The following is a 26,240-nucleotide window of genomic DNA, read 5'->3' on the forward strand; positions in this document are numbered from 1 at the left end:
GTTGGGTTCTCTCTGCCAGTGCCATCATTAGAGGAGGATGCTGGAATTCTACTCGGGGGGACGGCTGATAGCGGTTAATGTTACCGATATCCTCCTCGTCCTCGTCCCAGCTGGTAAGAAATTCGAAAGTTGTAGATCTACATTATGTATACATAACTATACTACTGCAGTACTTGTGAGTCATAGAAGAATCTTGAGTGAACAAGCACGAGACTCCGGCAATCCGCTGAAAGTCTGACGAACAATGTAACGTGCAACTGTAGATCTACGAATGGCATGGCAAAGTGTATAGGTCCCGGACCGGGTCCACGAGGCCGATGAGAAAGCTTCGCCTCGGTCAAATCCGACACGTGCAGTATAAAGTACTAGTGTAGACCTCCACCATCTTTTATACGTGATGGTCGCGTTGGGTTCTCTCTGCCAACATTAGAAGAGAATGCCGAAACTCCACTCGGGGGGACGGCTGATAGCGGTTTATGTTACCGATATCCTCCTTGTCCTCGTCTCAGTAGGTAAGAAATTCGAACTTGTAGATCTACAGTTACCTATTGATCCTCTTCCTTTTGTGACCGTGGCTGTTGCGTGTGATCTGTTGATCCTAACATTGACGCCCGACTTTTCGCTCGACCTCACGACCCTGAGAACCGTAAGTACTCCTAATTGTATTGCGTTTTACTTGTGTTTCGTTTCGTTTCAACTCGACTTCGTTCTAATCGACTTCGTTCTTGTAGCACATTGCTCGTAATTTTAGCTTGCAAATCTACTATACTACTGCAGTACTTGTCAGTCCTAGAAGAATCTTGAGCGAACGAGCACGAGACTCCGGCAATCCGCTGAAAGTCTGACGGACAACGTAACGTGCAACTGTAGATCTACGAAAGTCATGGCAAAGCGTATAGGTCCTGGTCCTGGCCCACGGGTCCATGAGGCCGATGATCGAGCTTCGCCTCGATCACATCCGACACGTGCAGTACAAAGGACTAGTGTAGACCTCTACCATATTTTATACGTGATGGTCGCGTTGGGTTCTCTCTGCCAGTGCCATCATTAGAGGAGGATGCTGGAATTCTACTCGGGGGGACGGCTGATAGCGGTTAATGTTACCGATATCCTCCTCGTCCTCGTCCCAGCTGGTAAGAAATTCGAAAGTTGTAGATCTACATTATGTATACATGACTATACTACTGCAGTACTTGTGAGTCGTAGAAGAATCTTGAGCGAAAGAGAACGAGACTCCAGCAATCCGCTGAAAGTCTGACGAACAATGTAACGTACAACTGTAGATCTACGAATGGCATGGCAAAGTGTATAGGTCCAGGACCGGGTCCATGAGGCCGATGAGAAAGCTTCGCCTCGGTCAAATCCGACACGTGCAGTATAAAGTACTAGCGTGGACCTCCACCATCTTTTATACGTGATGGTCGCGTTGGGTTCTCTCTGCCAACATTAGAAGAGGATGCCGAAACTCCACTCGGGGGGACGGCTGATAGCGGTTTATGTTACCGATATCCTCCTTGTCCTCGTCTCAGTAGGTAAGAAATTCGAACTTGTAGATCTACAGTTACCTATTGATCCTCGTACTTTTGTGACCGTGGCTGTTGCGTGTGATCTGTCGATCCTAACATTGACGCCCGACTTTTCGCTCGACCTCACGACCCTGAGAACCGTAAGTACTCCTAATTGTATTGCGTTTTACTTGTGTCTCGTTTCGTTTCAACTCGACCTCGTTCTTGTAGCACCTTGCTCGTAGTTTTAGCTTTCAATCTTTGTATCGTTCCGAACTTTTGGTGGGCGCCCTTTTTGCGTTTTACTTGTGTTTCGTTTCGTTTCAACTCGACTTCGTTCTAATCGACTTCGTTCTTGTAGCACATTGCTCGTAATTTTAGCTTGCAAATCTACTATACTACTGCAGTACTTGTGAGTCATAGAAGAATCTTGAGCGAACAAGCACGAGACTCCGGCAATCCGCTGAAAGTCTGACGGACAACGTAACGTGCAACTGTAGATCTACGAAAGTCATGGCAAAGCGTATAGGTCCCGGCCCCGGGTCCATGAGGCCGATGAGCGAGCTTCGCCTCGATCACATCCGACACGCGCAGTACAAAGGACTAGTGTAGACCTCTACCATATTTTATACGTGATGGTCGCGTTGGGTTCTCTCTGCCAGTGCCATCATTAGAGGAGAATGCCGAAATTCTACTCGGGGAGACGGTTGATAGCGGTTTATGTTACCGATATCCTCCTCGTCCTCGTCTCAGTAGGTAAGAAATTCGAAAGTTGTAGATCTACATTAGTGTACTAGTGATAGTAGGCACACAAGCGAAGAGAGCGCTAACGACGGTGCAAACTGACCCCTACGATGACTACAATTACCGGCAATACTATGTTGATCATTTTCGTTGGAGAAAGAACTGTGTCTGTCTGGTCTTTTGCCGGATTGACACCCGCCATGACACCCACGTGTCGAAGCTGAACGTGGTGGAGCGCGTCTCTACTTGGATGATCAGACGCGTACACACACGCACACAAACACGCACGCCCACACACACACAAGAGCGTGCGTGCCCTGCACATGCGCCGTACACACACCCATCACGTAAACACAGCAGATGGCACTTTACTCACGTGGGAGAGGGGTAGAAACACTGGTGATGGCACGCGGGTCGCCAGGATGACGCAACGGCTGGTTCATGAGGACGCGCGACAAGACTTTCAAGACGCCCTCTGCACGGGAAACACAAACAAACAACACAGCAATATATTTCACGACAAGCTCATTGCTGCTCTGCTGAATCAAGTACGCTGCTGGACGCTCTACAGGAAGCCTGCATGCAGTAGTGGAAAGTCTACAGCTTCCCATAGTACAGAAGCTGATGTAGCGCGGTCACATGAGTTTTGAAGAGTGCTTCCAAGCTGGTCAGAAATGGGTGTGTCATTTATCTAATTACCTGCAATCATCACCACATGACAGTGTTCCAAGAGACCTTATACAGTACGGGTTGCTCTCGAGAAGTCGTTGCTCCGATAAGTCGTGCACCTGATTTTCAAGAAGAAAATGCATGACTTATCGCGAGCGCGTGTGACTTAACCCCCCCCCCCTCTTCACCCACAGACCTACACACGCACGCACGTACCCATCCACCAACCCACACATACACGCACGCTGGCATACAGGCAAGCGCTCACCTTGAATGTCCTTGCACAGGTTAGGGATTTTGTTGGCCATGGTCTGGAGGCATGCCGTCAGTGGTGGTGTCAAGCTGCCAGCAAGCATGTTCTCCAAAGAGACCTTCATATCCGCATACAGGGCATCTCCGATTGCCCGCGACAGCAGGCTGATGCAAGAGAAGACGGCTGGGTCTGTTGGACGGGCACGTCTGCAAGGACATATGCCAATGCAGAGCAACATGCATTTGCTCATATTAGCGCGCACGTGCACACAAGCACACAAGCACACACACACACACACACACAAGCACGCAGCCACACCTCCCAGGCCATATCAACGTAATGAAAGGAAACCAGCACAGGCCATAACTGCTCCACCACAAAACAAACAACGATAATATCACCAGCACTATCGTTCTATCCTCCATCACCACGGTTACCAGCCCTTCAGGCAAGACAACGGTCAATAGTGGTGCGTCGAGGCGGCCATAAGTCGAGATCCCAGGTCGATGGAGCTCCCTAAACCTCACCACCACTGCCACGAATCATGTTGTGTGTGCTTCCCCTAGCTGCAGCTCATGTTTGGCAGTGGTCTTTGAAAAAAATGAAAAAAAATCTGCTGATAGCCAGCTAGGTGTAGATCGTCAGTACCGTCGGTCAGTGTCGTGCAATGATACCGCATGAACTGATTGTTTAGTAACTGGTGGTGTCAGTGGACATTATAGCGTAACTTGTAGTTCCTTGGTCCTTTTTCTTTTCTATAAATTTATCCTTGGCTCTCCATCCGAAAAAAAGAAGAAAAAACGTTTGCGGATTGAGCGTAGGCTTACCTGCTGGCGGCAGTGCCGGACTCTTTCGTCGGCAATGACTGCTTGATAGCCTGCACGATGGGATCAAGGTACGTGTTGATCTTGGTACCCACGGCATACGCCATCATGCCAATGGCACGGAATGCCTGTGCCTTGTCACGCTCCTGCCACAGCACAAGAAAGAAACAGCGTACTGCTATACAAGTGGAATCATGATAGTGCAAAAGTATACACCATAACTCGCACATACAGCCAAAATAGCACTTTCTCCAGGATCAATTTCAGTCAATACGACTACCGCATAATTTGAAGCTCAGGTTGCGATTGTATGACCAATTAGAAGTGGCACGAAATCATCGGACAGAGAAGCTGCGTGGGATTCCTGCTGATAAGTCATAGTTAGCAAAGCAAAGCCACAATTCAAAATTCGCTGTGCACTGTATCGTTCAGTTCAGTGCGCCCAACCAGCAAATTTGTGTACATCACACATATTATTACATCTGCCCGTGTAGAAGCCCGGGACTGGGCTTCAGTTCCTATCACAGAGCACACAGGTACACCTGAGCCAACCTTACCTTTTTCAGGCCAGCCAGTAGAAAGGTCATGGTCATCGGAAGGAATCTGGAACATGGAGTAGATGTAGATGGATTGGCAGCACTTAGAAACTATCTGCATCTCAAGACAACCTTTACAACATTCTAAATTAGACAACAGGAGAAATCTGTGAAAGCATATTCAAACTAGGGGTGAAACAATTATACCGAATATTCGAATACTCCTTTGGATTTTTCGAATATAATCGTACTCGGAATAAATCAGAGTACTCGCTCATACATGGTACATACATTTACCACAGAAGTCTTCAGTTTCAGAGCAGCAGTCAGCAGATATTGATGTGCAGACTGTGTGGTGAACATTTGTACACGAGTAGAGAGAGCCCAAATGACCCTCCAACCAATACACCCGAGAAAAGAACTGCCAATCGGTTCAATCAGGGTTGTATCATGTGATTTTTGAGGCGGTTGGTGTGCGATTTTTAGGATATCAAGAATACTCGAATACTCGAATATTCGATCGGAGAAAATCAGAGTACTCGAACTCGGGATCTCAATGCCAACTTTCACCCCTAATTCAAACTGTAGCAAAAGTTGAAAGGAAAGGACAATGACAAGCTAGGAGTTGAAACTTCCACCATATCCACTGTAGAAGCATGCCGACTTTAGGAGTTTCCAGTGGTAAGTGAACTCGTTCCAGAGTTGTGTTGCAATGAGCGAACAATTCTCATCACACGCTTCCCCACTTACTTCTCAACAAAGATGTCGGGTTTCAGCAATGCCAGGCGCGGCAAGAGACGGTAAATGATCTGCTGCACTGCTACGCTGCGAGAGTTGCGATGATTCAGCACCAGTTGACAGGTCTACACACAAAAGAGCGAGGCATAAAATCGAAAGGTGTCGTACCAGAAAGCAAAACAGGTCAACAGGGAACAAACTCCAGAAACGAAATTCTACATATGGAAATACAAAACAATGAAGACAAGTTTCAACGTAGAGAATTAGCAATTAACGATAATGGTGAAATGCAGATCGGAGGCAAGACTCAGCCGGTTTCCATTCACAGCTCTAAATGTGCCCATAAGCTGCTGCCCTAGTGGCACACAAGAGTGAGGTGTGGACGAAGGTTAGTCGACTTACCTCGGTAAACTTTGACTCCATCAGCGCCCGGCAAACAGAGCTGTAGCGAGGTGTTGCTCTGTCAGTCGAGGGCATCAATTGCTCCGCTAAACACAACCAGAGAATCGCAATCACAGCACGTGTGGATACCACTTCGCCGTACACTAACAATAACAAAGACGCAGCAACGTCAGAAGTTGCACTTCAAGGAGCACTGTGCCCTTTCCGCATCTTCATTTTAATTCCATTTTTATACGAGCCAGCAGAGCGGCGTGCGCGTGCATGTATCAAGTGCACCACGCCTGAAGAAGGCCTACCATGGCCTGATATTCCGGAGCCAATGATACGTTAGGACTGTGCAGCGAGACCTAGTACCAGGGAAACCCTGCTAGCACACCAAACAATTGACTACGACGTGCTACAAGTTACAGTTGAACTCTTCACGTACGCACCTGCTTCCTCCACCTGCTCCAAGGAGCGAGCCTTGCGTCCTCCTCCAGCGTACGTCACTGGTGCGTGCAGTCCAGCTGCAGCCAGCAGAAGACAGCAACCACCCAGGCAAAGAACAGATCAGTGCACCCACTCACTGAGCATAGAGGGTGCAAAACAACACCTTCACTCCTACGTGTACATACGGTAAAACCGGGAATTTTCGGTGGCGTAATACTTTCGGTATTTCCCTACATCGACAGTTAGGTAGCGCAAATATTTCGGTAAACCAGTTTTCCAGATCCAAAATTTTGCACACTGTGTGGCATGGCAATGCTGAGTTTTAGGTTGCGTTTTATTTAATTTAGGTACAAATTACCCGTATCAAAGTTACCGAAAATAAATTTCCAGTTTTCCAGTAGATATCCACAGCAGAGGTTTACATGTAGGCCGGGCGAGACAACGAGATACCTGCACAAACCAGCGCATATAGCGACAACACTCCTCGGCAGCAAATGCCATACTCCTGAGGAGGCCTGCTTCGTCCCACAGCAAGGTAATGGAAATGTATTTGAGACGAATCAGGTGCTCAACGACAAGATAAGCCATGCACATTCTACCAAGAGTAAATAAGCTCCCAGGAGTGTACAGCTCTGCATATGGGCCTCCGATGGCGAAAACTCATACACTTACAAGAAAACACCTGTGCCTGCTCAGCACACAGTGTTTTCGGAGAGTTCACCCCTCATCAGTTGAGCTGGAGTAGGCTAATGATGTTTCTTGTATATTTGCCGAGTGGAAGGTTAGACATGCTTCTGGTGTGTTCCAGATAGCAGTTCGGAATCAGTCAGTCAAGTGTCAGCCAGTCAGCAGTAAGCGCAATCTCGAACGTAGGAGCAACCACCTTTATAAAATACAGCTGAAGTAGCAATAATCTTAATTCTCTTGCTTCTATATTAAATCTGTCTGCTTGCTCACTGATGGAGAGTATTCTAGTGACCCTGATCATGGTGTTATATTATTCTCCCTCAGAGGCTGCATTGGTCCAGTCCAGTCCTTGCCAGCGACTACGTGGAATTTAGACCCACGGCCTGGCTATCCAGGTTGCTTAGTAAATATTCCCGATGATTGCCTTCATCGACTCACCAGCACTGGTGTCCACGCGCATGCGTGGAATGATGGAGCTGGCCACACACGAATTCGCCGTGGGTCGAAGTAGGTCCTCCCAGCTGGGCGCAGGCGGAGTGACGGGCTGTGCCCCCTCTGTTCCCAAGGCCTCGTTCATCAACTGCTGCTCGATCACCTACAGGAGTGACACAGGCAATCCAATAGAAATCAATGGTCAAGTTTGAAGGCATGACATGATTGCACTAGTGTGTCTTTAATTCAAAGCTTGCCGGAGATCTCAAACTGGATGGACATTAGCTGACTCACAGCTTTTGCAGACACACTCACACACACACACATACACACACGCACACACACGCACACACACGCACATGGACACCTCAAAAAACGATGTAGACCCATGACCTCTGTAGGTCTGCTTACCTCGTCACGGCTGCTGGTTGAGCAGCGGACCAACTCCATCAGGATCAGCAGTGAACCGTGGATAAGGTCTTCACGAGTCAGCTGCGCACCCTTCTCTTTGCTGGCCGACTTCAAGGAGCTGTCCTGAAGGCCTTTGAGCACCTCAGTATATGCACACTGTTGCAGAAAACGAAGGGAGACATGGAACAAGACACTATAGCAAAGAAACACGGCCGCCGCAACAAGCAACTATACTTGCCCATGACGACAAAACGAGCAAGCCATAAAGAAAGGCTGTTTTATTTATTGCAGGTGAATGTCCTGGTCTTCGACAGCACACATTTCAGTTAACCATGTTCCTAGCCTATACAGTAAAGTACCGTTAATCCGCCCCCACGCCATGTCGCTTCCCAGCTGGGTTTTCGGCAGGGGGCGGGAATTAGATCAAGGCTGTCAAGTGAAGTACGATGCACAACAAAGTGGAGGATCAGACTCGATGTGCTGGAGTGTGCACATTTTCATCCTACAGTCCATTCATAAAAAGATGGGTCCTGGCTCTGGCGAGCTCCCGTATTTGGCGATTTTTCGTGATTTCATCGTACACAGTGCAGTGCTGCATGCATGCTGCGAACTTTGAAATTTGAAAAAGGGTCCAAAAAGGGTGCCTGAACTGGGGTTCGAACCGCAGAATGCACTGTTGCAGGCGGGGTCAAACGGCCTGGATTTTGATGGTTTTTCCCAATTCAGTGCTTTTGGGGCAAAACCTGGCCGAAATCCTATTCTTGCTATGGCTTGCTTTTTGGACAAAAAACTTCAGAAACATAATTGGAAGAGGATTCCTTATGGGATTGCAGAAAAAAATTCTAAAAAAACTCAACGTTTGACCCATTTATGGCCAAAAGCTAGAAGTTCATTTTTTTCTGAATGGACTGTAGGTTGGCACGTTTTGTGTACAGCAGTGCATGCGTCGGTTCAACCTCGTATTTCGTTGTATGCGCCACAAAGTCGCTTCACAGGTGGAAAATCGACAGGGGGCGGGAATCAGAGAGGGGGCGGATCAACGCTACTTACGCTACTACAACTACCTGGACAGTGGATGCGGCTCAAAAGTGGCTAACAAGGACCTGAATAGGCCAGTATCAGTGCAGCAGCCCCGCAACGATTCTGGGCATGTCAGAAGATGCATGTGCAAGCACGCACACACCCCTCCCCTACACACACACACACGCACGCACACACACCCCTCCCCTACACACACACGCACACACACACACACACACACACACACACACACAAATAACACGGACAGTCATACCTGATAATAGTCGCCCGTGCCGCGATGACGCTCCTTAGTTTCTCGCTGCGCCGTCAGAACTAGTCCGGCATGGAGAGCCGTCACAGCACCCTCCCGGATGTTTTTCTGCAGGCAAGCACACATAAACAACACACAATGTCGGCTAGCCGTGCCTAGGGACAGGGTATCACATGCAAAAAAGCATTCTCTATGCATCAGCTAAGATAAATACGATGATACCAGTTGAACTGTAGACTCAGCTAAGATGAATACATGAACAGCATAGAAGATGACATTCACACATGTAAAGGCACATCTGAAGAAGAGATCGACTGGTTCGTCTGTGCAACTCCGAGTTCCCAGCAAAGCAAAATCATCTAGTAACCGTACATACACAGAAACAATGCTAGGTGGACAGGAACACACCTACTGTAAAAGCAGAAATTTTCGGTGGTGTAATATTTTCGGTATTCTCCGAAATCGGTGGTTTGGTGGACGGAAATTTTCGGTAAACCCGTTTTCTAGGTAAGTGTACTAGTACCATGCCGAAATTTTCGGTGCGTATTATTTTTGGTACATATTTCCCCACCGAAGTTACCGAAAATACAACACCACCGAAAATTCCTGCTTTTACAGTACATTCCTTTCATCCAAAAATAGTCCTGCTTGCTTTTGGCCGAACTGATGCAAACAAACACTTTAAATGTGAAATATCTGGGTTTTGGATCTGCTCCTCCACATGTGTTGCAATGGCATACCTAACTGTTCCAATTTTGTAAAACCTGTGAATGACGAATGTAGACAAACACTCATACACAACGGACCAGCCTGTACACAGTCACACTTTACTGGCACGTTTTGCTAACCTTCGAGTCGCGGACGGCGTTGAAGATGCAGTCGAAGAACTGCTGGACTTTCTGGAAGAAGAACGTGGGCACGTTGTGCGCCAGCTCGCGCAGGATGAGCACGGCCGCATAGCGTTTGTGCTCATGGCGGTCGCCAACCAGCCACTCCATGGCTCGGTTCATGTCGAAGTCTACGTAGCCAGCCGTGGTGCTGCCACCGGTCAGAGCCAGCCGCCCGATGGTGCGCGCCACCATTTCGGTTAGGACGACATCACTGCAGCCAATAAGAGATCAGCAACCAAAGCACCACGTCAACACCAACCACAAGACAGAAAGCAACTGCCGATCATCCATGATAAGTCTTGGCTATATATATATCAAGTAGAGAAGAGAAAAGAAGAAAAGGGAGAGAGAGAGAGAGAGTGCGCGCGTGTGTGTGCGGGCACGTGTGTGTGCGGGCGTGTGTGTGCGCGCGAGCGTGTCCCAAGATGATACGTGCAGTGCAACATGATGCAAGCAAGCAGGTACCTAACTAGAAGTGACAACTTACGGTGTTGGAAGCATCTGTCGTAGATACGTCATGAAACGACCCATTTTGACCTGGTTGGCATCACCCGTAGACGTAAGCGTCACTGGACGAGGGATGAACAGGAAGACACGAAAAGGGAAGGATAGAGAGAAAGAGAGAGAGAGAGAGAGAGAGAGAGAGAGAGAGAGAGAGAGAGAGAGAGAGAGAAAAGAGAGTGTACAAAAGACATGACGAAGTGTATGTCAGTGTCAGTCCTCTGCAAGACCTTATGTAGACAAATTAAAAAGGTACTGTATTTTCCGGGGTATAAGCCGCACTTTTTTTCGCTAAAAATCGGACCAAAATCGCCCCTGCGGCTTATACTCCGAATATGCTTGCGCGAATGAATGCTTAGCATACATCAGTATGCATGCTGACGTCATGTGACATGTCATTCGACTCAGCTTCGCGCCTGTGTTGCTGATCAACATCAGTGGCAGCGAGACTGAAGATAGTGCAGATGACATGGAGTGATCTCTAGTCAACACAGCAATACACCAACATCTCTGCAGCAACCTGTGGTGCACTAACACTTCATAATCTGATCTAACATGGTATTTAGCTCCATAACCATAATAAATTTGTAGAAAGGCCATTTGTCAATGAGTGTGAAAAATCTTGGTTTGTGGGTGCGGCTTATACTCCGAATACCAACTTTTAGTCAATATTTTGCCTCAAAAAGGGGGGTGCGGCTTATACCCCGGGGCGGCTTATACCCCGGAAAATACGGTACATATTTCATGCTGTCAATCTAACAATATGCGTGAACTATAACAAGGTTTATCTAATACTAGTTCTGAACTAGTAGTAGTATTGGGTTATATTATACGGTGCGGCTTATACCCCGGAAAATACAGTAACAGTGATGACATGTGGTTGTCGACATGGAAGACCTCTACAATTGACGAAACTGAACATTGATGGAGAACATTTTGCCAGAGGTGGATGACGCCTGCCAACCAAACCCAGGCTCCAGCGACCTATTATGTGCTTTCTTGTGAGCATGTGCACATCTCATGTTTGCTCACTGCTGTTTGTTCTCCATTCTCAGCAGAAACACATACTGGCCGTTGACCACCATCAAGAGTCTAATAAACTAAGTTCAAATTCAGTGCATACAGAAGTTCAAGGTCACAATGTAGTTCAAAAGCTACATTCGGGTGGCCTAGGTATGATTGTGAGAGAGCCCAGGTACAGCATGGAGTTTTCTTTTGTGATGTTAGAGATCGTGTTACTAATCAGCTTGCGCGCTGGTGCAGTTACATCGTCCGTGGACGTGTTGACGGAACATAGGCCGTGGACGGGTTGACGGAACATATGCCGTGGACTCTGTGCAGAGCGTGCAGTGCAAGCCGTGGCTGGCCTGTACTGCAATGGAGTGACTGTACTGTACTGGAGTGACCGTACTGCACACTCTGCACAGGACCCAAACAAATCGTTTTCGTGATCTTTGCTCTCAGGTGTGACGTTACATGCGACATTGTATCGAGTACACTGGCAGTACATGTACATGGCACTGCATGAGCGGGATCACCACAGTGTGTTCGTACAGTGAGAGTGTGCACTTGCTCTACATAGAAAAGTGCACACTGATCAGGTAGCAGTACTCCGTACATACATGTACATCATACATAATACACCTTACTTGGTACATGCGGCACCATACTTCGTATACACACCATACTTGGTACATGCACCGTACATCGCACAACAAAGGTAACACTATACTTGGTACATGCACCACACTTCGTACATACACCATACTTATTAGGTAGGCCTTGTTCTGTTGAAAACATGTTTTTGGTTGACAGCATGTTACAAGGCGGAGGACACATGTACACTGGGTTCGGAAAACAACTCCCTAGTATAATGAGGGTCAGAACCTTCATAATTCTGTGAGAACCTGTCCTATGGGCAGGTGAGAAGGCATCTCTGCCTGTTCATTTGGTGAAGTAAAATAAACAACAACAACAACCAGGGCTAACACCCATACAGTTCAAAAGGTCGCAAGACCGGGACTCTGCCAACCGTGGATGGTTGTAGTCAGGGACACTGTTTCCGAACATGGTGTGTCCTCCACCTTGTAACATGCTGTCAACCAACAACATACACCATGGTACATGTACTTGTACAGTCATGTACCATACTACGTACATTCGGTACTCTTCGTACATGTACCAATCCATTGCAAACACATTGTCCTGCAACTACCCTGGTAGTGGTAGCGATGTCAGGGTAAATTTCTGTTTTGAGAATCGGGCAAATATTGTAATACCATCCGATTCCTGAAGACAAGTAGAGTATACTGGCAAAGTTTGAAGCAAATCGGAGCAAATATAGTGGACTTATTCCAGTTTAGAGTGCGCGGGGTAAGCGCCGCCATTGTCGAAAAGCACCATGCCTCACTGTACACAAGCCAGATCTCACCACGGCACAAAATCGGTCTTGACAACAGGGATCGCGGCTCATGAATAATCTTGCGCACTGTACAAAATGTACATACCGTAGCTGTACTGTTTTTTTGTTGTTGCTGCAAACTGTTGGAGAAATTCAAGAAGACTGTTGAAGAGTAGCCGAAGTATGAGTTGTGATTTGGCCATTCTCCAAGACAAGAAGAGTTCGACAAGTAGATTATGATCCTGGTGTGCGTGGTGGTCCGCTTTGAACTTCATCAGTTCTAACACCAATGCATTTGAAACGTTTCCGATCATGCTAGGCAGGGGCTTATCCTGCAATAGCTGCTCCTCCTTGAGTCCAAGACTCAACAAAACATCTTCACAGCCGGTCCCTTTGCTGGACGAACACTCATGATGGCGTTGTATCCAGCAATGGAGTACCTGTCGCGAAAAATACTACAAGTCTGGTGCGCGGCGTGATACACCGGTGAAACTCGGCGGCAAACTAAATTGGACGACGGGGAACACGATGGAACTAAAATCAAACCTGTATCAGGCAGCGCAAGAGATGAAAAAGGCGACTGAACATACGCTAACTTGTCGGCGGCCATACTCCCAGCTCCGTAGGCGCAGCGCGCCCGCACAAACGCGGATACGAAAGTTCATCTTCTATTTTCGTGGCAATAGTCACGACCAAGCTTGTCACTGACGTCTTCAGGTCACATTTGAATATCCCGCGTGCCAAGTACTGCACGCACTAGCCGCGACTGGCATTCTGCCGTACTGGCTTTTTGTGCCATCATTTCAGCTGGTTGCTAGGGAATCCAGCGACAAGCGTGGAGGTCACGTGGCACGGCACTCTGACATCGCTAGTAGTGGTAGTACTTAGATGAGTTCAGGTGCAAACTGCTACCTGACTACCCACTCAAATCATGGCTAGCACTACCCAAGGTCAATGACACCCCGAATTTAAACATTATTTTTTCGTGTTCATTCTGCATTCACAGCAGTCTCTTGCCAGGGCTTCATTCTGCCAATAGCAAGGTGAATCCTGCAGAAGAATATTTCCACGCCATGATTCCATGCAGTGGTGGATGGACTTTAAGCTTTTCTCCAATAATTGATTATTGACAACTCCCTCAAACCAATGAGGATTATGCTAATGAAAATAAATTTTCATCGCTGTACGTACTATTATTAATTATGCACAATTTGATCATTACAGAAAAGAGGGTACACGAACATCATTGGGTGCGGGTCACGAGAAACAGTCCACCGATTGAACCAGATAAGGAATAGTAAGTTTATGCGATAATTAGGCACAAGACTGAGAGAGAGAGAGCACTGAGGCAAATGTGTTATTATTTTTTTGTCAAATCTTTGTGATTATTCTTCACTTACTCATGGCCAGAACACCGCCCTTCTTCTCGTGTATCTCTGATGACGAACAAAGCGGGAATATGTACTTGCGGCTCAATTCATCCAGAAGCTCACTTGCCTCATCATTGGACATTGCACGGAGGTCATTGTTGACAAACTGCTGAAGCAGCAGGGCATTTCGAACGCGTGTATCGTTCTGTCTGCTCTTGAGACCTACACCATACTGGGCAACAACCCCGTCCCGCGACATAATGGAGGTAACGATTGTGCGCTTCACATATTATAATCAAATTCACCAGCATTGGACAAGGAAATCGCACTCCTACTGGACGTTCTGCGCTGCAGAGGCAAAAAGCATACACCTAACTAATTACTTCTCTGCTGAACCACGTACAAACTGCTGTTTCATGTTCTGGTTCATGTTGACTGTGTCATGTCTGTTGAGTCATGGACTGCTTCAAGTGCTTGCACTTTTGCAGTGCTTTTCAGTACGAAACAATTTTTTACGCATCGTCGTTTTTTCTTTACTTTTTTTCGTACTAGGTGCAAAAGTACAAGACCGCTCAGCTCACGAGTCGAGTGTGGACCGCGTACCGCGCCAGTGCAGTGGTCATGCACTTAGCTCTTCCAGTAAACAGTCACAGATCTAGCGCCTACGCGCGCGTGGTATGCCGCACATTGCGCAGATTGTGTTGTGTGAAATTTGGTTGGTTGGTTGTATTGGTTGGTTTTTATTTCACTTCGCACATTTCGTTTGCCAGTTATCCAATCCGCGGCCTAGAATTCTAATACAGTCATGTACCGGTACATATTTCATGCTGTCAATCTAACAATATGCGTGAACTATAACAAGGTTTATCTAATACTAGTTCTGAACTAGTAGTAGTATTGGGTTATATTATACCACTACCAGTCATGTACATGTACATGTACATGCGAACCAGTGCCTGAGCTACAATCATGTATATCCCGAAGAAATTTCTCAAAAGGCTCAAACCAAGTAAGTTTGAATGATTCAAGAAAATCTAGAGACGAAAATCCACACCATGAATCAAGAAGAATATAGGGACTGGCGGATTCTGCTCGAAAAGCAGTGACATTGGCAGAACCATAATTATAAACCGTATGGCGGGCAATTCCTCGAATTCTGCTCCATTTCTTTATCCACATACCAAACATGCATGAAACTTACCAGAAAAAGTACCGAATTCTGCCAATTTTTCTGCCGGCAGAATCCGCCGGACCCTAAAGAAGACACGCCTTTCATCTATCAAACGTTTTTTTCCCTCCTTCCCGTTTTCTCTCATTTCAGTTTGGAACAGCTTGCCAAGCGAAATTGTAAGGGCTCCACTCAGCTTGAAGCGGCTCTACACCTTCAAGAAAGATGTCCCCGCATAACTGCATAAGCACCTTACGCACCAACACTGGCTGATAGCTACCGACTTCTCAGTATGGATGAACTCTAGATTGTGGCACGTCACAGTGTTCCTTGGTTCGGCTATGCTGATGATTTCTTAAATTTCGCACCAAGTACCGTATTTTACCGGTTGTAAGTCGACCCCGGTTATAGGTCGACCCCCGTATCCGGAGGTCTCAATTCTGCGTTTTAAAGTTTTCACCCAACGAAGCACTACCAACCACTCCCTGCTACTAACACATCAACAAATCATGTAAACATTCCTTATTGGAGGGTATAACGTCCCAATCCTTGAAAAAAGGCCAATAAACTGGTAAACATGTGTACACATGGTGCACTCATGCATGCAGGGCAGGTCATTTTTTGTAAGATTCTGATAGTTCCCGGTTATAAGTCGAATCCCGGTTGTAAGTCGACCCCACCCTTTCTCCTTCTATTTTTAGTCGTAAAAGGTCGACTTACAACCGGAAAAATACGGTAGTAGTATTTTTTTGTGGTATTCTCTAGCTTCTGTTTGTTTTGCAGTTGTTCTAGTGTAACCCCGGTTACCCCCCCCCCCCCCAATTTTTCGATGCCCAGTTGCAACGCTGACAACGAGACCTCTGGTCGGTTGAGTTGCTCCCAGCACATCGGCACGTCGTCCCTACATCCCTTATGTTTTGTCCTTTCCCTCGTTTCTCTGTTCGAAGTTGTTCTCTAGCATGCATGGACTACGGAAATGATATTCCTATGGGGGATGCTTATGCTGCATTTTGTTGTACTTATGACCACTTGAAAGTACGAAAAACGCAATTTTCGTAACTTCGAGCCGAGGCTCCATAACTGTTTTTGGCATAAGTACAACAAAATGCATCAGTATCCCCCATAGGAATATCATTTCCGCAGTCCATGCATGCTAAAGAACAATTTTAATAACCGCGGCACAATAAGGAGGAGGAGCTGAAGTGACATTGGATTACAAGTACTTTATTAAACAATGTAAGCGATGGAGACGATGCGAAAAAAATCTAAAGGGTAAGGAAAAATACATGAAAGAAGAAAAAGCGATGGAAAAAAGATGATTCGAACAATGTTTCGTACAACACTCTTCAGGAATCACCGTTGTACAAAAGAATACTTCCTCCGCGTCATCGAAATTGTCGCAGTTTGACTAGTGACTTGTCACTTGTTACTGACAACTCCATAAACTAAGCCATTCGAAACTTATTACACAGTATCATAGTCTGAAGACTAGAGTAACGTTCTAGGACAATTGGACTGAGAGTTTTCATGCAGAGATGAAGTCCTCGTCGTCGCTGATGTCAATGGACGCAAAAATATCGTTCCCAAATATTTCAAGGAAGGTTGAAAGTTGGTCGCGCCTCGTCTCAAACGCTTTGACTTTCTCCACAGGACAAGAGCTGCTATGCTTGTCGTCTGCTAGCTCTGGATGATTTCTACTTCACCACCAACGAAGCCTAGTAAGAATACACGATCGTTGCGAGGTCGGTTGATTACCGTCGGCGGAATCACCTCGGAATCACCTCGATCTTGAAAATAATGAACTTTTTTTTAGCCGTGGCATGCCCACAGCTCATGCAGGTAAGTGTAGTATCACGTCCAGCGCGCCCTCTTTTTCAGCATGGTACGGCACCTGCGCGTGCATCACTAGCACTACGTGTAGAGTCTACACGGCTCTTGCAGGTACAATCATGTACTAGTAGTAGTACTGAGTGTCTCAGCCAGAGCGACAAATTTTATCGCTGTTGCAGGCATTTAGTTTGCCGACCCCTCGATGTTTCTCCAAGCGCTGCCACTTGTTCCACGAAGTCATTCTCACCCCAGCTAAGGTAAAGCAGTGATGGGGCTTGAGTGAATGGCCATAAGCACGAGAAATGTGCAGGCTGCAACACCTGACTGATCTCAGCGAGTCGAAATTACCAGCGCAGCGACATCAGCGAAGAAATTGCGTCTAGTTCAAAAATTCCAGCTTCCAATAACAGAAAATAGAACTTTGCCGTCACCCTATACTGATGACTATCGCCTATGTCCGATCCCTTGCCTCTGGTACGAGTGCTGGTGAGTAAATACCGCATTTTACATCAAAAGTCAAACTGCGACAATTTCGATGACGCGGAGGAAGTATTTTTTTTATTTTTCCTTACCTTTGGATTGTTTTCGCATCGTCTCCATTGCTTACATTGTTTTTTAAATAAAGTAATTCGATGTCACTTCAGCTCGTCGTCCTTATTGCGTTATTACAATTGTTGTCTCCTCGCCAAATATCATTTTTTTTAAAGTACAGGGAATGTTGGAAATTTGGAAAAGCCATACATGTACAAGTACAGTCAAATCTGCCGTTACTACTACGGCGTTAGCGACCTCTGCTGTAGGCGGCCATCTACCGTTAGCGACCGATTTTCTGTGCACCGACGGTTTCACATACAAATTGATCTGTCCAGAGCGACCAGCTGCCGCAGTGTGCGCGACCCGCGACCGCGATTTCACGCACGGTGGCTGCATTCAAATCTGCTGTAAGCGACCGCGACCCAGGTTCATTCAGGTGCGAAACTGTACTTGCCAGTCACGGCGCTGTCAACTGCAAGGTGTGAAAATTCGCTGTCTTGCAAGTGCGATCCACTGGCCCTGGCACCCCTATATTCTATTGAATATCCAATAATTATGATATTAAAAATCACATTATTCTCGTCGATTTGAGTACATGGAAGCACATATGCATGCCCAGTATGCCGGATTTACCATACATCTGCCGTGCAGACCGGCGTCCATGTCCCTGGCTGACTCGCGAGCTGGTTGAGTGTGTCCGGAACCGAAACAGACTGCACCGCCGTCTAATGCAAGATAGAGCAAACGAGGCACTCCAGCAGGAGCACCGAGCTGCACGTGCCAAGGCCAGAAAGCTAGATAGACAGTTGAAGAATGCTTACTTTATGGATCAATGCTATACGTCTGATCAGAGGAAACTTTGGTCCGTGATGAACACTGTCACCGGACGAAAGAAGACCCGCCGAGTACCCCAGGTATCAGCTGACCAGCTGGGCGACTTCTTTGCAGATGTTGTTCATGACCCCAGTCGACCTACGCACCTACAGATGCCAGTTGGCCCTACGAAATCTGATGCCCTTACAGCCTTCCAACCTGTGTCGTTGTATGATGTCGCTAAGCGTTTGCAATGTGTGGATCCACATAAAGCTACCGGAAGTGATGGAATCCCAGGTATTGTATTGTCGGACACCCTCTCCCCATACCTGATGAAGATCGTCAACTTATCTCTTGCGTCTGGTATAGTGCCATCAACTTTCAAACATTCTCTTATCAGCCCATTGTATAAGAATGGCGACCCACTGTCAGCTCGTAACTATCGGCCCGTCTCGCTACTGCCTATTGTTTCTTGCATACTGGAACACTTTGTCAAGAAACAGCTGACAACTTTCCTAGATGATCACTCCTTGTTACCTTCAAGTCAATTCGCATACCGAAGAAATCACTCAACAGAAGATGCTCTTATCCTTGCCTCCAACCGCTGGAAATTGGCCAAATCGGAACGAAAACACACCGGGGTAGTAATGGTAGATCTATCGAAGGCATTTGATAGAGTCCAGCATGCCAGGCTTGTGCAAGTGCTGTTTGACCTTGGCATTTGTGACACACCACTGGAATGGTTCCTCAGTTATCTCTCGGAGCGGCAGCAGTGTGTACGGGTGGAACACTCAGTTTCGCAATATGTTGGATGCTCCCGAGCAGTGCCTCAAGGCAGCGTTCTGGGCCCTCTTCTTTTTGTACTGTACACCAGTGATATGTCGTCAGATCTACCAGGTAGTGTATGGCACCAGGAATTCGCCGATGATGTGGCTCTGGACTACTCTGACTATCAGCCTGATTTAGTGTGCTCTGTTCTCTCTAACGCTGTAACACGACTCGCTGAGTACTTGGACAACATTGGTCTGCTATTAAATGCCAGTAAAACCCAAGTTATGTTTGTGAGACCCCGTGGGTGTCTGGATGGACCATCTGAAGTGAAGTGTGGTACCACAGTGCTTGATGTTACTCCAGTCACGAAGTATCTCGGTGTCATGCTTGATGACCAACTGTCCTGGAAGCCCCAAATGGACTTTATTGCCAGCAAGACTGCTACTACAATCGGGCAGCTCTGGCGCCATGGACGGTGCCTTTCACTCAATGCCCGCCGGGCCTGGTACATGAGTATGATCAAGTCTGTTCTCTGCTATGCCTCAAACTGTTTCTTTCCCGCTCTATCCAAACTGCTGCTACATCGACTGCTACGCATTGCTAAGTCTGGCATACGAGCCATCTTCCAACTCCCCAGAAGGACCCCCACTGCTCCCCTATTTGCCAGACTATCAATGCCTCAGCTCCACCAGCTGTACGTGCAACGTCTGCTTCTCTTCGTCTTCCGCTGCCTTCATGGCAGAGCCAGCTCACTGTTCCAATCCTACTACTCCCTCATTGCCACGGATGTGGACAGAAGTTGTGTCACGCGTGGTCAGGTCAGCCAGCTGCTCAGAGTGCCGTTCCTACCTGGTCCCTCAGGCCGTAGCTCTATCGCCTTTGTTGGCAGTACCACATGGAACTCTCTCCCTGCTGATATTCGCGCTTGCGACGTACGCCATACGTTTCAAGCATTTCTGTCTGGCTATGACCTTATCTCCCTCCTCAACTAGCTCTCCGATGTTGTGCCTACTATGTCTTCTTCACAGATTCTGCCTGAACAGATGCTCATCAATTATGTTCTTGTCCTCTATCCTAGTCCAAATCCTGCCTTGCCCATGCATGAAATGCCCGTACTAAATAGTCTATAGAACAAGAATATTGGATATCATCAACTATGATAATGTAGTATCCCTGCCCGACCAATACGGAAGTAGTACGGAACTAATACGGAGCTTGCCTGATGTATATTTAGTGTATCTCCGTATGTAAGCGTACGTCGTCTGCTGCATAAAAGCGGCTGCGCATTTCTGTTTTGATGAAGAGAAGATTAGATTAGATTGGATAGCAATGAAAGCTAACTCGAAGAATAAGGATTCAGCCTCTAGGTGAGCACCGGAGAGAAAGTTATTTATTTTGCCGCTTCTTCTTTCACTAACGATTATATTTCAGGTGTGTACCTGAAAGAAGTAGAATAAAAGTAATTGTTGTTGATTTCACCGCGCCTACCACTCGGCTACCCATTACATTGGTGGCAGCGGTGTAGTTTTAAAGAAAACAACGTGATTCGACCCCAGACTCCCATGGCTCAACCCGCTGCAGCTTCGTGCGACGAGTCAAGATGAGAATCATGTTTCTTGCCTTCCTGGGCCTGACCCTGCTTACTAGCTTGCAGCACAGTCAGGGTGCTAGCGTGGATCATCCTTCCCTCCGCATGGCATCCACTGGAGACTCCGATGGCGATTCCAAGCGACCCACTACCTACATGTATACTACCGGTGGTGGTGGCGAAGCTGATGAGAATGACGACATGCAGGCTGCTGACCAAGACAAGAAGGGTATTCCCCAAGACCAGCAGCGTTTGATTTTCGCCGGCACTCAGTTGGCAGACGGCCGAACCCTGAGTGACTACAACGTTCAGCAGGAGTCCACTATTCACTTGGTACATCGTCTCCGTGGTCACAGGTGGAATGCAGAATTTCGTCAACACTCTTCCTGGCTAGACCATCACTCTTTACGTCGCGCAAAGTGATGCTATCGACAATGTGAAGACCATGATTCAAGACAAGGAGGGAGGTTATTTGTCTGACGCCGAGCTAGCCGCTCTGACTGACCGGCTCAACCAAGATGAAGATAAAACCTGGCTTGCTCTCCGCCGTAGCTCCAGCCGCCGCCGTGGTTACTAACGCTGATTCCAGGTATGGCATTTTCTTTCCTGTCTTCCTTCAGTCTCCCTGTTCTCTTCAGTCTTCCTTTATGCGAGTGTGTGAATCCAGTTTAGTTTGGTAGGCGTCTGATCATGGTGAGCCACGGCTTACCCAGCTAACGTGGGACAATGTGTGTGACAACGCCCCTTATAGTTACAGTGTATTCAGTTCGGTTTTTGAACTGCGATGTTCCTGGCGGGTTGTGCCAGCGTAGTGCAGCAAGAGTGCTGTGGTTTCAGGTCCTATTTGGAGGACAGTTCTTTCCCTTTTGACCCCGTGAGATCGTGTGAACCTGGTGTGCTTTTACTTCTATTTTATGATTTGTTATCAGTTCATTTCTTCTGTCTACTCTAAACGTTATCATTTCCGATACAATTTGCCATCTTCCGGTTGACGCTGTTGTTCGTAACTCCTCACTAATTTTTTGAAAATCACGAGGGCGTGATTATCTGTAGGAAGGGAGGGTGTAGTATCCCTGCCCGACCAATACGGAAGCAGTACGGAACTAATACGGAGCTTGCCTGATGTATATTTAGTGTATCTCCGTATGTAAGCGTACGTCGTCTGCTGCATAAAAGCGGCTGCGCATTTCTGTTTTGATGAAGAGAAGATTAGATTAGATTGGATAGCAATGAAAGCTAACTCGAAGAATAAGGATTCAGCCTCTAGGTGAGCACCGGAGAGAAAGTTATTTATTTTGCCGCTTCTTCTTTCACTAACGATTATATTTCAGGTGTGTACCTGAAAGAAGTAGAATAAAAGTAATTGTTGTTGATTTCACCGCGCCTACCACTCGGCTACCCATTACAATAATACCCATTTCATACCCCCCCCCCCCTTCATAAAATTAATACCTACTGTTTTCTTTCCTTTCATTTCATCTTCTTTTCCGGCCTTTCTTCTTCATACACATTTTAAACATTTTCATCATATTGTGAGAGCCGTGGGCCAATAGCCCCGGTGAGAAGGCAGTCTTGCCTGTTCATATGGTGAAGTAAAATAAAGAAACAACAACAACTTTTTCTTGCACCAAGGGGCGGTCGCTTACGACAGATTTGACTGTAACTACATGTATATAGAGTTTGCAAAAGCCTCGGAAAGAAAGAAAAAAGTCAAGACTTCAACATAGGTGATAAAGTGCTAAAAAAAACTCAAAAACAGAGGGTGCAAGTTGTAGATAAACACGTTGCACACATCAGGAAACACTGGTCACACTTTCACGAGGTGTGACACCAAACAATTGCAGCGATAACACATTCTCCTTCTGCACATATAGTTCTGGATCTAGTTTACAAATACAGGACTAGTATACAGAGCTTCTAACACAGCAAGATGTACCTCGTAGACCTTCCACGACTTAGCCTCGAAAATATATTATCACTATACAAGAGTTACGACAACTAGCACTGTCCGACAAATGACGCTTGATGGACGATGTCCGATCACCTAACTCCGTCACCTTCAACCCTTGCCGTTGTTCTCCTCCGCTGGGCTTGTTCGTTTGACTGCTCCGGTTGACACCTCCAACGTCCGTTGAATGCATGGTCGTTTTTGTTTGACTTCTTGGTCTTCCTCGTTTCCTCTTGTTGATCGCTGTTGTCATTTCCAGTATCGACGTATTCAAATCTCCAGTACTTCGTCTCTTCACCTTGCTTCTGGTAACTCTTCCAGTGTCTGTAAGCTCCAGTGTCACATTGGATGGTTTTCGGGACCGGCTCCCTCGCTTCCTCACCGGCTAGTCTGAGATGGGCCAAGCTCCCCGCCCGTCGAGACGGAGGCGCACACGCGTACATCTACATTGGACGCAGACAAAGGCGTTCCAGCATCAGACTACACAGCATATTTTGGAGGACGGCCATGAGTGCCACGAGCATCAACAGGGACAAGACCTAAGAGCACATGTTGACGGATGTGTGCGCCCAGGTGCTGAAGGGTGCTACCTACGTACCGATTTTCACATTCTCGGCACGGAAAAAATAGATAAGATTGCTTCTACTAAAGGTAGGTAGAACGTCCTTCTTCACACTGAACGCACGTGTCGTTCCAAATACAGTCTGTATCGGCTATAGAGTGATCGGATATAAGAATATATCAGCTACAGTGATATTGGTACGAAATATCAAAAGCAAAACGTATTTTATCCAGTACAAATATCACCATAACCAATATTATCATGAAATATTATCATGATGGCAACAAAGAATCAAAACATGCATAACACACTATATTATTATCGGCTACAGTGATAACTTTGAAATACATGTAGCAATAATATCAAAGGCCCTATTTTTTTTACTTTCTTCACGTTGTTTATTTTTATAGTGATACATGTACAGTCAACTTCGCCAATAACGACATTCGGCGGGGCATCAGAAAAGTGTCCTTATTTGCGAAGTGTCCTTATAACCGAAGTCCCATTTGAATGTATGTGAACCCATATTTTGTATAGTATGATATGCATATCAAAATGAAGCTCTTTTCTTGCTCTATGTCAATGTGTACTTTATTTTCATATTGCAGTTGAAAGGAACTAAAAATTCAATATGCAAGGGAAATCAATTGAAAAATATGCCTTTTTGAGCCATCTACAGGGCCAGGGACATGTACATGTATGATGATTACTGTACAATCATGTACAACTACATGTACATTGTATACATATAGGTGTGCTGGTAAATCCAACAATTTTGAAGCCAACATAAAAAAGGAAGAAAAAGCCCCCCCCCCCTTGGCTGCATTTTCTTGCATGTGTGCAATAATATCAAGAGTACATAACCCCCCCCCCCCCCCCAGAGTGTGCAACGCCGATCCAGCTCTGTGTAGGGTCTTGGTCGAGCGTAATCGGATCTTCTGATGTCATGCGTACACTTCACACCAGCGCAAGGCCGGTCTCGAGGCAGGGCACCATTGTTTTTGATCCAAGAGTACCCGCGACTCCCCGGGTTCCCCTCAGATGTGTACGGTAGTATGACGCAAAGATCCGATTCCGCTCGACCAAGACCCTATGCAGAGCTGGATCAGGCGTTGCACACTCTGGGGGGTTATGTACTCTTGATAATATCCATCACCAGTGCACCATAGGTTCTGGTACTTCTGCATGACAGGTATTGTACTTGACTGACAGGTACTTGAAATAGCTGTCAAAAGCCCAGAAAGTCGTTATTCAAGCAGTGAATATGACCACGGGGCACTAAAAGCATGTCGCTATACGAGAATTGTCGTTATTCAGATAGTCGTTATATCCGAAGTTAAATGTATACAGTTAGATGGGACTTTGCTCTGGGCATGGAAATTCGGTCGTTATTCGCGAATTGTCGTTATATCCGCAGTCGTTATTAGCGAAGTTGACTGTACATGTACATAATAGAATTTTTTATGGAAATGCGGGCACTGTCAACTATGCAGCATGCTCATGTGTCAAAACCCCATGCTGGAAGTATTTCCTTGCCTTTCATGTGTCGATTTAAGAAAAAAATCGATCGTATCGCATACTTATAGTGATGCATCGGATATAGTGATAAAATCACGGAAATCAAAAGGGTACGCTATAGCCAATGCAGACTGTACTACACACAATTTCACGCAAGGGTAGGACCAACAGACACTGACTACACGAGATGTGTCGCATCAGTAGTTAACTCCGACCCCGGGGCAGAAGTCACGACCCCACCAGCGTGGTTCTCCCGCTGAAGACCAAGCTGCAAAGCGCGTGGCTCCAGTCAGCAAACAGTGATGTCTGCTGCCAGCCATATACCCCTGCTAAACCCCAATGCCACTTCCTTCCAGCCTCGAAGGTCCCGGGGTTCCCAAAGAACAACCAACTGCAACAACCTCAAACTGTTCGTCACTAATGCCTTCGGGCTCAAGTCTAAGTTTGGCGAGTTTCAGCACTGCCTGCAGAGTACCCAGCCGGATCTTGCCGTTGTTACAGAGACAAAGCTCACTGCCGACAAAATGAGTTAAGCCGAATGCACAATCCCGGGTTATGCAGCACCAATCCGCTGTGACCGCACAGGCCAAGGCGGTGGAATGCAGTGTGGGTAAAGTCAGACCTGTGTTTCCGCCATTCGGACTCCATTGACTGCAAAGGCTTCGAAGTCATCTGGCTTCTTCTTGAGACGTCTTTCCATCATAGTCTGCGCAGTGTACCGCTCTGGGAGCACCAGTGGCTCTGACTGCAGCCTCGTGGAGTACCTGGAGGACACCTTGGAGGACACTCGGCAACTCGGAGACTACTTGCTGATCACTGGGGATTTCAATGTGCACAGCACCGCCTTGCTCAACAGCAACAGGACTGCCCCAGCAGGCGACGCATTGGAAACTTTATGTGCAGCGTACGGCCTTGACCAGCTCGTCACTGAGCCTACGCGTGGAACCGCACTCCTCGACCTTGTTCTCTCCGATCTGCCTGGAACAACCTCATCCACAGTAGGAAAACCTCTTGGCCGATCGGATCACTCTACGATCACCGTGGACTTTTCCTGTGTTCTCCCCTAGTGTGAGGAATCGTCATCCAGGACTGTGTGGAGCTACGGAAGGCTGACTGGCAAATACTCAGAGCATTTTACCGCTCCACAGACTGGCTAGCTATGACCAGTGCCAGCGATGATCCTAACACCGCATGGGCTAGTATATCGTCTAGAATACATGATGGTATGCACCGGTTTATTCCTCACAAGGAACTTGTGACCAGGGCTTCTGATTCCAGGTGGTGGACGCCGGAATGTAGTAGTGCAATCGCACACAAGCATTCAGCGTGAAAGAGGTGGAGCCGCTCAAAAGCCAGTGAGACACTGAAAGCAGCCTATGTCCAGGCAGTTACCAATGCTGTGTCAACTCTGCAGCAAGCCCAACT

At 47.0% G+C, this 26,240-nt stretch overlaps 2 protein-coding genes across 2 annotated transcripts in view; one reads left to right on the forward strand and one right to left on the reverse strand.

Annotated features, from left to right (window-relative positions):
* The window catches only part of LOC135818309 (serine/threonine-protein kinase mTOR-like), a 64,148-nt gene extending 49,650 nt beyond the window's left edge, over positions 1–14,498 (reverse strand). Inside the window, exons 1-13 of the mRNA XM_065331667.1 lie at positions 14,114–14,498; positions 10,299–10,380; positions 9,770–10,022; positions 8,925–9,029; positions 7,631–7,786; positions 7,226–7,382; positions 6,103–6,177; positions 5,672–5,757; positions 5,282–5,394; positions 4,553–4,598; positions 3,999–4,141; positions 3,187–3,377; positions 2,626–2,724 (exon numbers count right to left, since the gene is read on the reverse strand). Of these exons, the coding sequence (XP_065187739.1) occupies positions 2,626–2,724; positions 3,187–3,377; positions 3,999–4,141; positions 4,553–4,598; positions 5,282–5,394; positions 5,672–5,757; positions 6,103–6,177; positions 7,226–7,382; positions 7,631–7,786; positions 8,925–9,029; positions 9,770–10,022; positions 10,299–10,380; positions 14,114–14,342 (1,735 nt within the window). The 5' untranslated portion in view covers positions 14,343–14,498. The remainder of the gene's footprint in view (positions 1–2,625; positions 2,725–3,186; positions 3,378–3,998; positions 4,142–4,552; positions 4,599–5,281; positions 5,395–5,671; positions 5,758–6,102; positions 6,178–7,225; positions 7,383–7,630; positions 7,787–8,924; positions 9,030–9,769; positions 10,023–10,298; positions 10,381–14,113) is intronic.
* A 1,430-nt stretch (positions 14,499–15,928) lies between these two features.
* LOC135818310 (probable inactive serine/threonine-protein kinase slob2) overlaps positions 15,929–26,240 on the forward strand; it is a 14,851-nt gene continuing 4,539 nt past the window's right edge. Inside the window, exon 1 of the mRNA XM_065331668.1 lies at positions 15,929–15,932. The gene's annotated coding sequence lies outside the window, so the exon portion shown is untranslated. The remainder of the gene's footprint in view (positions 15,933–26,240) is intronic.

Source organism: Sycon ciliatum, chromosome 5, assembly GCF_964019385.1.
Source record: "Sycon ciliatum chromosome 5, ocSycCili1.1, whole genome shotgun sequence".
In the NCBI taxonomy this organism is placed as follows: domain Eukaryota; kingdom Metazoa; phylum Porifera; class Calcarea; order Leucosolenida; family Sycettidae; genus Sycon; species Sycon ciliatum.